We start from the raw sequence: 13,601 nt of genomic DNA, 5'->3' as shown, positions 1-13,601 counted from the left end.
GAAAGATATAGTTAAGTACATCCTGAAATCTTGGGAGCCTGGGGAGGGGGAGAGGGGACAGAGAGAGATCACAGCCAAGATTCAAATCAGTACGAATGGCTACGCTGCTCACGCAAGACAGCTTTTAAAGCTGAGCTCGACCGCCCAAGGGGACTTCGAAAGGCAGGGGCTGCTCAGGCACAATATTCTCTTAAAAGTAGAGGAAGCAGAAGCATGAGCCGGAAGACTCCCAACGCTGTCGCCAGGAGGGGAGTCTTGCAAAGCACATCTATATCCAGCAACAGCCGAGGATGCAGAGCAGCGAGATTTTGAATGGGCAAGGAAGCGAAGGTGATATTCTGCCCGCTCCCTGTAGGGCTAGAGTTGGGATGGGTAAACGGTGGGTCTGGAGAACAGCAGACATACCATTTTGTGCTATTGAATACCAAGGATGACCAAAGTGGCTCCCCAATAAATCAATAAGATTGATTGTTGCACAAAGGTGCCTCTATGAGTCGTTTTTGGCGATTAATGAATTTCTGGTGAATGAGGCACAGGGGTGCCAACTATAGGGGGCTCTGGGTATCCAAGCTCCCACAAAATTTTTGTTGTGGGTGCTCAGCAGCCGCATCACAGGGCCCCCAACACAATGTCTGGTGCCTCGGGAAACACCGGAAGTCACATCCGAGGCCTTGCAAGACCTCAGAGATGCTGTCAGAGGCCTCACAATACCTCGGAACCTGACTTCTGGTGGCACTGGAAGTCGGGTTCCAAGGCCAGGGAGCGTGTGTGATGTCATGACATCACATCACAGTGTGACATCATGATGTTGCAGTGTGACATCATGACGTCTAATGAGGCGTATGCAAAAAATAAAAAAGCAGCTGTGTCCCTTCATGGTTTTTCCATTTTTTAAAAAGCACACAATCCCACTGTCCACAATTTAAAAAGTTTACAGTCCCACTGTCCACAAAAAATAGTCACCTGTGCCAACTCCATGCAGTTGTATGGGCCTGGCTGTAATAATAATTGAGCATTGCCAGAGATCCGTTTTACATATACAGTGAAATTTTATTTCTCTCACTACATCTTAACAATTTTCACAAATACGAAAACCCGTGTACGGTCTCATCGCCCGCGTGTAACGAAGGAACAGGTTCAACAGACAATTCAGACGTGTAAATGTTAACGCGTAAGCTCAAAGCGTTACAACGCAGCTGCTGCACATTAAGGTGTCACTGGCAACGTTAGCCATGTGAATCTCTCTATGAATTAGCTAAAGAGAGGGTTTAATATTTTATTTTATTTTTAAACTGTTTTTAGCCTGTCATCTGCTTGGTTGTTTCCTAACCTCCACACACACGTACCCCAGCTGTAACATAATAAATACAATTCTGATTCTCTCTTTTAAAGGACACTTAAACAAGTCATGAGAAATTTACAGTACATTTAAGTGGAAGTGCAAAAAAACCCAAAACACTTATCAACTACTCTCTGTTGTTTGGTCCCAGGTGTCCACGTCTAGATTCTGTAAGGCTTATGCATTGGGAAGACCCCATAGTATTCCACGCGGAAATCTGAGGGGCTCTTTTGCCTTCCTCACAACCTAGCTTGAGGTATTCCGTTACGTGGTCTGCATTCAAGCTTTGCCTAGAACAGATCTAAAAATCTGACATGCTTCCTTGCAAGCAACCTTCGCCAAGCCTTGGGCCCCACTCCAGCCTTTTTGAACTACAACTCCCAGAAGTCTCAGGGTCACACTGTTGTGTTTGGGACTGATTGGAGATGTAGTCCAAAACACCTGGGTGGTGGACACAAGGCTGTACATTTCCGTCCGCCTTTTAAAAGGATTGATCGCCTGCGGCCATCGCTTGTCTCGATTACACGGAATGTAATGTCTCTCCCCGTCGCCACCCAAAAGCCAGTTTAGGAAATGAATCTTAGTATTCAGGCTGGTCTGCCCAGGGGTGTAAGTGCTGGGGTGGGATGGGGGGCAAACACAGCCATTTGCCACGTCGCTTGGCTGCCAGAAGACAACAGTGGTTTGGTTCTGTGCCGCCTTTCAGTATGAGGGCAACCCTGCCCTTTTTAAGCAGCTGTTCCTCAGGAGAGAAAGCTTTTAGCAACCCTCTTGAGCCTCAAGGCTTCGGCCTGGAATAAATAATAATGTTAATAATTGTATTACCTATACGCCACCTGTCTGGCTGGGTTGTCCCAGCCACCATAACATTTCTTTTCTCAGAAATAATCAGCAAAATCGGGTTCGACTAACATTTGGGAAACATGAAAAGAAAAGAAACCTGAATCTGCCAGTGTATTTGACAAGCAACACAATGTGTTGTCGCGACAGCTCAAAACGTGCGGTGCCGATTTTTCATTTACGTAGGATGGCTCTCCTGTCATTCCAGCTGTGTTTATATTAATGATTTCACCTTTTCCTAACCAAGAACCATTAGGAGTTGTGTCCCACCTCTTTTGGCAGCCCACAGGCACTTTAAATGTACCCCACACATCGAGTGGGGAACTGGCAGTCTGCCACCCCCAAATGTTGCTGGACTCCAGCTCCCATCAGCCACAGCCCATGGTCAGGAATCATGGTGTGTGTAGTCCTAGCAACGTCTAGAGAACCGCAGGCTCCTCACCCCTGCTATAAATAAATATAACCGCGCCCCCCAATAAAATAAATTTTACACTATCGTGAGATAAAACATATTGACCCTGATCAAGAAGTGCAGCGGCCAAGCTCACAAGGATCCCCTCTCTTGCACGAAACAAAAGGTGCCGTCAGCACGAACCACATGTGAATCCTGTTATGGGTTTTCCCTGGCAAGACTTGGGTGTCCCCCAAGTCCAAAAAAGGATTCTGACATCCTATGTGAGCTAGGAGAAGGGCCATCGGTCCCAGATGTGCATATGTGGCTCTTGCCTCTCAGCATGAACGCAAATACCCCATAGCTGACTACAGCAGGGTTGGAAAGGAAAGATTCACCTCCACAGACTGTTTCTCCCCGCGTTGGGTTGGGTCAACAGGGTCCCATATTCTCACAAACGGAACAATTACAGTCAAGTGGGGTTTTTTATGCATAACGCCGAACCTACACAACACAAACACAAGCCCTACCCACAGCCTCGTAAACGAAGGGTTGTAGGCAGCCAAATAGTTTTGATTCAGTCTAAATGCCCTTACCAATGCCCTGCGGCCTGGCCAGAGAGCAGCGAACAGCAACCTGGCCAGTTCAAAAGGTTCCAAGGCTCGTTTTTAACACAGAACTCAACTGGCCCAAAGCTATTCAAAGTTCCTGAAAAGTCTTTACAAAAGACAGAATTCTAAGCCGCTCCTTCATTTAGGTATTTAACTAGCGTAGTCTCTCTATAGAGTTTCAGTAGTTTATGCATCTCTCCTTGGGAAACTAATATGCCTCCCAATAAATTAACATAGATTTAGGGTGGGTGGGTGGAGAGAAATACCTATGAATTCTCTTTCCCCCTTCCCTAAGAACTGATTTTAAAAATAATCCATTGTCTCAAGCAAGAAGGAATGCAAGGCAGCATTCCTCTTTCGGAACCAAAGCAAACTTCCCTTTCACAAATTAAATCCACTACCAGGTTAGATTTCCGTTTTGTTTACGCACAAATGGACCCCAAACCTCGTTCCCGCAAAGGTTGAAAAGCGTTTTGTGTGGAATATTTTAACTCCTCTGCTAGTTATTTTGACGCCGGCCTCTTCTGGCCTAGCCTTCCTAGGTTTTTAGTCCTTCCTGCCACAGGCCTATTGGGCTTTGACACAGAAAAAGGCCTTAAATATTTAAAAATGCGTGCTGTGTCAGGTTACCATCGCGGAGATGAAGGGAGCTGCAGTTTCAAGCTTTTCGTTTCAGCATTCCTCTCAGCTCCCCCCAAAGAGCAGGATCCAGTGCAGCAAGATGAAGACAGGCAGCAAAGGCCTATTCCTGCCCTGCCCCAGGAGGCTGAGCACTGCAATCTGCGGGAGTTGGGTCTGGATCAGGACAGCCTGGGCTGAGATGGGTTTCAGGAGCTGCCGTAGGTACAGAAGTCTCTGAAGACGCATCACTGCTTTGATTCTGAGGGACGCTTGCTGCAGAGTCATGACTATTGTTGGCTTTCTAGGAAAGAGAAAGGATCCCGTGTAAAAATGCATACTTGCGGTTTTCCCGCTGCTCAGGAAAGCGCACATATCCTTCTACAGCAGGTAAGCCAGGCAGCCTTGTCAGAACAACAGCAGCAACGAAAAAATCATACACAACACAGCACATAAGCGTTAAAAGCAATTAGGGGGAAGCGCGATCATATCCAGGTAAAAACGTTGGACAGCAAGATGTCAAAAAACTTACCTTGCTTATTATCTTTTCCTAACTGCTCTTCCCCAAGAAGCATGCATGGAAAAAACTTGTTGTATTTTAAGGCAAAAAAACGTGCTCTCAAAATGTTACATAGGCAATAACGCAGCACATCCCTACGGCTTGTTAACACATTTTGGTGCTCCTGTGCACATACTTTGCTTGACATATTTTTCGTGTAATCCTTTGCATTAGCGCCACAGCGAGTTAAGAGTTTGCTATTTCTGGAGCTGAGCTATGAATATTTCAGGAGACTTACTAAGCAGCAGGCCAGTGGGGGGGGAGGGGAGATTGTAACATTTTCTCAGGTATTTTTAACGAGTTCGTTTCTACAATTTGCAAACATGAAGCTAAAGCTAAAAGTTAACATGACCCCCCCCAAATCCAAACACTAAACAAATCCCACAGACCACTGCAGCCCAATTGGAACATGGCAACAGGCTTATGTATTCAGATCTCCCTGCTAGCTTGGGTCCGATGGCTGCAAACGGGCCATATTCGACTCTAATGTGGGTGACATCTATCATTCAAGGGCTGAGATGCTTATCTCTGGGTGCTTTAGATAGTAGTGGAACAGATTCTTGTGCAAAAGTATCAATGAGCTATCATTAGTGCCAACCTCTGAAGGGTGCATTTAATCTCATTTTTAAGACAGCTGCTCAAGTGCCTGCTTTATGAGGCAGAGACTCCTCTTGATGGCAAAACTAATAATTTTGTCATTAGCCGGTTAAGCTGCTTGTGAAGATCTTGGTGGAATTAAAGGCAAATGTTGCTTGAGTGTAACAGCACATTAAAGAAGTAGATAGTACAGCATACTTTCAGGCAAACACACACCAGGTTTTTCAAAACTCTGGATTCAACAGCAGTGTTGATAGGCTCCCCCACTGCCTTACAACAATGTGAATGTTTTCCTTCTTTTGTTGCTGAAGCCCACCTGCAAATTACTAGTGGAATTTGGTCATTTTAGACTCTGGCCTTACAGAGTGAGGGGAGCTCTATAGATGGCAATGTCTATTCATTTATTTCAAACGCAATGGCCAGCCCTGTTGTCTTTGGGGGGGGGGCAGGACTTTTGCTCCAAATTTTGGCCCCCGTGCATCATTGCTGCAAATCACATAGGACAGGCTTACTCAACCTTTGCCCGCCAGATGTTTTTGGCCTACAACTCCCATGATCCCTAGCTAGCAGGACCAGTGGTCAGGGATGATGGGAATTGTAATCTCAAAACATCTGGAGGGCCAAGGTTGAGGAAGCCTGACGTAGGAGGCTGGCTACACCTCGGTCCAAAGTGGGGCAATGGACACTGTCAACAATCCAGTTAATTGATCACAAATATGTACCTGATTAATCAGGAGATTCTCATTAGTTTGGGGGGGGGGTTCTTTTTTAAAAAGTACGTTTTTAAAAAGTGTTAGCTGCTATCTTATAAAAAGCATCCTCTCCAATGTTGAGAAGGGATCATGCGTTTTCTAGGGTGCACATCAATTAAGACAAATACAGTCGTACCTTGGTTCTCAAACGCCTTGGTACTCATCCGTTTCGGCTCCTGAATGCCACAAACCCGGAAGTGAGTGTTTAGGTTTGCAAATGTTTTTTGGAAGCTGGATATGCGAGGTGGCTTCCGATTGAGTGCAGGAAGCTCCTGCAGCCAATCGGAAGCCGCGCCTTGGCTTTTGAACGTTTTCAGAAGTCGCCCTGAGCCCGGCTTCGGCTGGGGAGGGCGGGATATAAATAAAAATTATTATTATTATTATTATTATTATTATTATTATTATTCCATTCGAGAACCAAGGTATGACTGTAATGCTATTTTCTTCGGATTCTTTTTCCTTGCACACACATTTATGCATTTTAAGATTAAGTGAATTAAACATCATTTGATTAACCAACTGAATATATATATATATATATATATATATATATATATATAATCAAGTGAGTGAGAGCCCATATTTAAAGGGAACCCCGTGTGTGTGTGTGTGTGTGTGTGTGTGTGTGTGTGACAGAACCTTCTTCCCAAAATCCAGGTACTTTTAAGACTGGCTTTGTTTCCAGCCTTGCTCTGCATCAACCTGCCGCAAATATTTGATGCTTGGAGGCTGCATATAGCTGTTGTGGTTAATTTCTACTGATTATCTGCCCTTTCCAAAAAAAACAACAAACCCACCCTTGTAAGATATACACATTATCTCCTCTTGTGGTAAAGCATTCCGTAGATTAAATCTGTGGTTGCACAAAGCAGAACTCTCTCTAGTCAGTATTCAAGTAACAGCTAATAAGTTTTGTTGAATAACCACAGTTGGAAAAGCTTCCACGTTGCATATGGAGACAACCCGCGAAGTTTGAGGGCTCAAGCCCTCCAGCTACAACCTTCTGGGGCTTACCTCAAAAAAGAGAAAAGCACTGCAAGCCCCATAATTCTTCTCCAGAACCCCCTGTGTACACCACTCCTAGACTGGCCTAAACACCCCAATGGACAGATCTGCGTGGTTGAGATACCCCCATTGCTATTTCTTTTGGAATGCAAAGCTTAACAGCTAGGAATTCAGGGAGGCTTGCAAGAGACCGTCGCCTGCCAGGTAAGCACACCTGTCAAAACAGGAGAATGAGCTAGGAAATGAGTTGAGCCATTTCCCACTTTTTGGATGGGGTTGCCCACCTCTAACTGTGCAAGAAGCCTTATTTGCAACCCGTTTCTCTGCTGTCGGGTTTGACGGCACGGATTAAGAAAGGGATGGCAGGGACCAATGATCACATCTAACCCCGAGAACGTTTCCTTGGAACCCTAAAAGCCTCTCTCCTCCTAAAAACACCTTTTAGGCATCAAAGCGTGGGTTACCTGCAAAGGCTGGTTCTCGAGCACCTGGTTGTTTTTGGAGAGCTGGACCATTTCCTTGATCTGATAGAGAGCATAGGCGAGAGTGACCCAGGGGGAAGAGCTGACGCTCCAGGCAGGCTTGTTGACGTCTTCCTGCTCTTCCTGGTGCTTTGTTTTCTTGGGAGGAAGCTTGAGCTCTGGCCGAGGCATGATATCTTCCGTCTGCTGCTGTACCAGGTCAATGGTGGCTATGGGCACAGGGCTGGAAGGCACTGGGATCCTTTCGGCCAGCATGGTTTTCTCTGAAGTTCGAAATAACCGTTTGAAAGGTCAGTATTCGTTGCCGTACAGCAGGGGTCGGCAAGGTTTACCTCGCCCGGGCCGGTTCACTCCAGCAGAGATTCCTCCGTGGGCCTGATCGCGTGCGCGGTTTCCGGCGTCTGCACATGCGCAGAGCGCGGGGACTGGCCGAGGGGGCGGCTCGGTTCAGGGGCGGCACGTGGGCTGGTTAAATGGCCCTCGAAGGCTGCTTGTGGCCCATGGGCCTTAGGCTGCCGACCCCTGCCGTACAGGGTGGATAAAAATCAATAATAAAATTTTAAAAAATCAGATTTTTTAAAAAATTTAAATCGGATTTTTAAAATAAAATGGTTTTGGAGGGAAAATATTTCCAAAGGTAGTTTTCTATTTAAGTTACATTACAGTCCAAGGGCTATTCACCAGGAAATAGGATTTATTTTCAGTTTTTCATGTGTGCTAAAACCCAGTCTTAAGGGTTGTTTTTTTTAAAAAAAATGTTTAACCGCATCAGTAAAGAAACATGGATACATATGCTATAACGTCATTGTTTTAGTTAAATAAATTGTTTAATTTGTTATTAAGGAAATTATTTTCTCTCTCCTTCCAATAAAGTACAGAAGGAAGATTGTCCAGATATAAACAGTTACCTTATTAAACCTCACAATAATTTCATAATGATGGGTCTATGTATTTCAAATAGTATAACCAAATCAGTAATTTCAGATAGAACCGTAAAAACGACTCTGAAAATAAATCACTGACTAGTGATTTAAATCGTGATTTAAACCAAATCCACCCTGTTGCCCTACAAAATTTACTTCTGAGCAATCAAGGGCACTTTTCAGAATCCCCAGAATCCTCAAGTCCTGAATGGAAAGAATAATAGAATCCACTGTTCTATGATCCTTTCGTGCAAAGGGACACACTTAGTGCAACCCCCTGTAATTGTCAGGGGCTGGGCAGAAGAGGAATGGTGGAGACCGCCTCCCCATCCTAACCCTTCCAGGGAGGAGGAAGAGGAAGACAGTTTAGATTTACAACAGGGGGTTGAGGAAGGTCACAGCTCAGAGGCAGAGGAGGGGGAAAGTTGGGAAATAATGGGAGAGGAGGAGGGACTGGGGGGTAACCAGCTGACGGGCACAGTGTAGATTGCAGTTGTGGTAGTCTAAAACACCACAATGGCTTCCCTGGGCCCACTTGCTGCTAAGAATAACTCAGATCAGGGGTCAGCAACCTTTTTCAGCCGTGGGCCGGTCCACAGTCCCTCAGACCATGTGGTGGGCCGGACTATATTGAGGGGGGGATGAACGAATTTCTATGCCCTACAAATAACCCAGAGATGCATTTTAAATAAAAGCACACATTCTACTCATATAAAAACATGCTGATTCCCAGACCATCCGTGGGCCGGATTGAGAAGGCAGTTGGGCTGCATCCGGCCCACAGGCCTTAGGTTGCCTACACCTGACTCAGATAGAGAGCTATTTTCTTACTGCAGCTCAGCTTATCAAGAATCTGCTCACGCTTTAAAATGAATTATGCGTAAGGTAGCAAGACAAATTCAACTATGGGGCAGTGCTTATCGTTAGCAAGCTCTTTCGCTCCTAGACCACCCCCATTCCCAGAGACATCCAATAATAATAATAATGTCCAAGTGCTGCTGTCTTTCCCTTGTCTCTGGATCAGTTTGTCTTGTAGACAGAGGACCCGACATTTTTGCTTATTAAGGATGTCTTCTATTGAAAAAGCCCCTGCGTGCCCAGCGTGGAAAGTTCTGCTTAAAGGTCAATTAAAAGTAAGCCCAGCCCTATAGCATTAAGGTTATGACTCGAGTCAAAAGATCAATGAGACTAAATGGACACGAGAGGAGTTCAAAGCAGATGAGGAGCTCACCCCAAGAGGCAGAGGAAAATGCTCTTAGGTTGGGTGCCTCTGACCACATGGGAATAATCTACCTACCTTCTTTCTCATCAGGATCTGCCACCCACTGGATCAAAGCAAAAAGCAATAGGATCACAAGACAGGCCATTCCTATCCCTCTGAATGTCGAAGCAGCTCCTGTGGAGAGAAGCAAGGAAGAGTGAGACCCAATTCAATCATGCAAAGAGCGATTTCTAGCCAGACTTGTAATGAAGTAGATGGACGAAAGGTCTGGCTCAAAAGTAAGGCAGATTTGCATCTTTATAGGTTTCTTTTTATTTATTTATATATATATAATTATCTTCTGAGGCACCTCTGAGGATTGCACTTTTACTGTGGTCTACTTTAAGCCAGTTAGATCACACCCTTTGGATGAAAACATTAGGAGAGAAGTTGAAGAAGCATTGAAAACACCATGGCTTGGATTTAGAGTGGAACTACGGCATGTCTAAGGACGCGAGTGGCGCTGTGGTCTAAACCACTGAGCCGCTTGGGCTTGCTGATCAGAAGGTCGGTGGTTCGAATCCCCGCAACGGGGTGAGCTCCCGTTGCTCTGTCCCAACTCCTGCCAACCTAGCAGATCAAAAGCGTACCAGTGCAGGGAGATAAATAGGTACCGCTGTGGCGGGAAGGTAAACGGTGTTTCTGTGTGCTCTGGCTTCCGTTGCGCCAGAAGCGGTTTAGTCATGCTGGCCACATGACCCAGAAAAGCTGTCTGCAGACAAAGGCCTGAAAGCGGATGAGAGCCGCACCCCATAGTCGATTTCGACTGGACTAAACCATCCAGGGGTCCTTTCCCTTTCGGCATGTCTAACTTAAAGTGAATAAAATTTGCCCATGATGCTCAAAGCATTGAATTTATGCTAACAAGTGGCAGACAGGCTTCCTCCTCTGACCACGCATGCATTATTAAAGTCTCTAAATTCCTGCATGAAACTAAATAGTACTCAGCAAGGGACAGATATGGTGAGTTGGGGATTGATGTTTAGAAACTTTGATGCATGCTCAAATTGGGTACGCCACACCTGTGTGTATCGGGACTTGCAAATATTTCAAAAGTATGGGATCATCTCCAATTCTGTTCTTCTTTTGAATACAACTGTTAAGGCCTTCTTGGTGGTGGTGCCCGCCCTGTGGAACACCCTCCCATCAGATGTCAAGGAAATAAACAACTACAGTGGTACCTCTACTTAGGTTCACTGCCGGTTACGTATCCTTTGGGATACATACGCAGCAAGCCTGGAAGTATTTTTCCAGGTTTCACTGCGCGCATGCGCAGAAGTACTAAACTGCACGCATGCGCAGAAGCGGCACCTCCGGTTGCGAATTCCTTGGGATCCAACTGGAGCTCCGGAACGGATCCTGTGTGCAACCAGAGGTAGCACTGTATCTGACTTTTGGTAGACATCTGAAGGCAGCCCTGTTTAGGGAAATTTTTAATGTTTGATTGCTTTATTATTAATAATATTCTGTTTGGAGCTGCCCAGAGTGGCTGGGGAAACCCAGCCAGATGGGTGGGATGATGTTAATAAAATAATAATAATAATAATAATAATAATAATAATAATAAAAATTAACATTATTATTATTAGGTGTTTTGAAGATGACAGGTAAAAGAAATGTCTTAAAGATACAGGTCCTTCTAATTTGGTGTGTCAAGTATTCACACAAAAATATTCTGTTGGGAGCTGCCCAGAGTGGCTGGGGAAACCCAGGAGGAGGAGGAGGAGGAGGAGGAGGAGGAGGAGGAGGAGGAGGAGGAGGAGGAGGAGGAGAAGAAGAAGAAGAAGAAGAAGAAGAAGAAGAAGAAGAAGAAGAAGAAGAAGAAGAACAACAACAACAACAACAACAACAACAACAACAACATATTATCATTATTGTAATAGGTATGAGTTACTCGTGCGTAAACTGGTGCCTTTCTCGGTTAATTTGCCTTGTTAAACCTTTCTGACTGCACAGCCCCTTCTCATCGTGACTGCCTCAGTCACTGGCAGAATCCGTCAGTGGGCGTTTCTTGAACCTCTTCCAACATAAAAGTTGTTTGACACCCAGTCTCCTCCTCCTCTCACTGCGCGGGAGTCTTCTGCGCAGGGAAGGCGTGGGTAGCGGAGGACCTGGGCTCTCCTCACTGATGTCCAGTGAAGAGTCCTGGAGCTCTCCCTCCGATTCCCCCGTCTGCCCCCCTTTATCCCTGGTGTTGCGCCGATTGGCTTCCCCCTCTACTGAGCTGTTTCTCCCCCTACTGCTGGGTCCTTCGCCAGCATCATCTGGGAGCCTCCCCTTCGCCTCTCCCTCCGATGTCAGTTCCCTGACAATTATTATTATTAGGTGCTTTCAAGATGACAGGTAAAAGAAATGTCTTAAAGATACAGGTCCTTCTAATTTGGTGTGTCAAGTATCCACACAATTTCATACACAACACAACCCCACCCCCAATAAAACACAAGCATGATATCAGCATTTGGCTAACATAACTTAAGTACAGGGAAGGGAATGGCTGGGAAACATTTAATAAAGCAGCATCCAAAATGCATGAAAGGAGAGTAAATTGCTAATGAAACTATCCAACATGTTTCTCTTACCGAAATAGTTGACCAGCACTCCTCCAACCATTGCTCCACACCCTCTGCCCAGGCCAAGGTGGAGGCCCTGCAGTATACCCTGAGCGGAAGTTCTTAATTCGGGAGGAACAGCAGCACTTAGGTAGGAAATGCAAGCTGCCCAGATGGCTGCATGGGTCACACCTGCAGAAAAGGAAGATGCTTCAGAATTCAGTTATTATGCTCCTGAAAATTGTTTCCCCCCCCCCCTTTCTTCTTCTTCAGCCAGATTCAGGTTGTCTTGGATGAAATGGATTTTAGGCTGGGCTTCAAGGACAGAAGTTGCTTGGTTACTCTACTGGATGAGGGAGTGTGAGACCCTGTTGATTCTCTAGGGCAGGCATGGCCAAACTTGGCCCTCCAGCTGTTTTGGGACTACATTTCCTATCATCCCTGACCACTGGTCCTGTTAGCAAGGGATGATGGGAGTTGTAGTCCCAAAACAGCTGGAGGGCCAAATTTGGCCATGCCTGTTCTAGGACTTTTGTCACCAGCGACCATGGTATCAGTGTTGATAGGCTGTCTGGGTTAGAGGTGGGAGACCCTGGTTTTTAATGCTCCCTCTCCTACTTGGATGGCTGACTGCAGAAGATGGTGCTGGCGGATGACCCTACAGCACTTATGCTATGGACTTCCCCATAGAGGTCCATTTTATCGCCAATTCTACTCAACATCCACATGAAACTATCATGAGTCTAGAGGTGTGAGGTGAGGCATCATTAAGATCCAGGTGGCACCAGCTCTGTAGCTCTCTTTTATCAAATCAGGAGAGGCAGGGGATGTTTTGAAACAGTGCTTGGGAACAGAAGGACTGGATGAGGCCCGAGACTCGAGCCAGACAAAACAAAGGTGAAGTGAAGGCCCAAGACAGGTGTTGATCATCATGTGAGCTGTGCACAGGTGGTCTGAAGCGAGCGAGCTACCACCATTCCTGTGGAGCCTCTTTTTATTGAGACAAACATGCAAGCTAGGCAAGTGCATTTTTGGGCTGTGACCTTTACACATCTTCCGTCCCGAAATCGTGGGGTGGTACAAAGTTATTTTGGCACCTTTTCCACACTGTCATTTTCCCCTTGCACAATGTATGACGAATGGAGACAAAGGTCTCATGGAAAAGGGTTACAGAGAGGACGCCGCAAACTGCTGAAATCGCGAAAGGTCAGACATTGGTGGAACGATGTACAGACAGCTGTGGCTTGTCTGGGGGGGGGGTTCCCTGCACCCCAAGGTCACGCGTGCAGGCCGACCATGGCTGCCTGCTGGTGGGGAAGTGCGCTCCCTCCGGACCCCACTGCCCCACTCCGCGATATCCCTACACAAAGGTACGCCTAATGGGAGGTTCAACTGCCTAGTTAGGCGGAGGCCTTCAAACTGTTATGGATAGGGTTGACCCAGTCTCCCCAAACAGGGGTGGTTAACCTTTGTTTTGTACTGAGGGCCACAATTACCATGGTGCCCCCCTCAGGGGGGGTCACATGGCAAAGTGGGTGTGGCCAAAGTATAGAAGTGGCCATGGTAAGAATCATAGTCCTCAATGCTGCCATCCAAAAAACACATTTTCTACCAGCTGTTCTACACTATTTTAATTGTTTGAATCATTCGTTATTAAATCCAGCAAACAAACAA

The 13,601-nt window shown here is 46.0% G+C and overlaps 1 protein-coding gene across 4 annotated transcripts in view; it reads right to left on the bottom strand.

The window, feature by feature from the left end:
* Nucleotides 1-1,028: 1,028 nt before the first annotated feature.
* The window catches only part of MFSD6 (major facilitator superfamily domain containing 6), a 44,512-nt gene continuing 31,939 nt past the window's right edge, over nt 1,029-13,601 (bottom strand). For 2 of the 4 annotated variants that reach the window (XM_082237323.1, XM_082237324.1), the window contains exons 4-7: nt 11,958-12,119; nt 9,415-9,513; nt 7,177-7,457; nt 1,029-4,103 (exon numbers count right to left, since the gene is read on the bottom strand). In XM_082237323.1, the coding sequence (XP_082093449.1) occupies nt 3,924-4,103; nt 7,177-7,457; nt 9,415-9,513; nt 11,958-12,119 (722 nt within the window). In that variant the 3' untranslated portion in view covers nt 1,029-3,923. Of the gene's footprint in view, nt 4,104-4,331; nt 4,354-7,176; nt 7,458-9,414; nt 9,514-11,957; nt 12,120-13,601 lie in introns of all 4 variants that reach the window. The other 2 variants (XM_082237326.1, XM_082237325.1) reach the window with 2 other exon arrangements.

The sequence above is a fragment of the Podarcis vaucheri genome (genome assembly GCF_965113315.1).
Source record: "Podarcis vaucheri genome assembly, chromosome: 1".
NCBI classification, from domain to species: domain Eukaryota; kingdom Metazoa; phylum Chordata; class Lepidosauria; order Squamata; family Lacertidae; genus Podarcis; species Podarcis vaucheri.
Note: the sequence above shows the minus strand (reverse complement) of the source record. Positions and strands in the feature narration are given on the sequence as shown.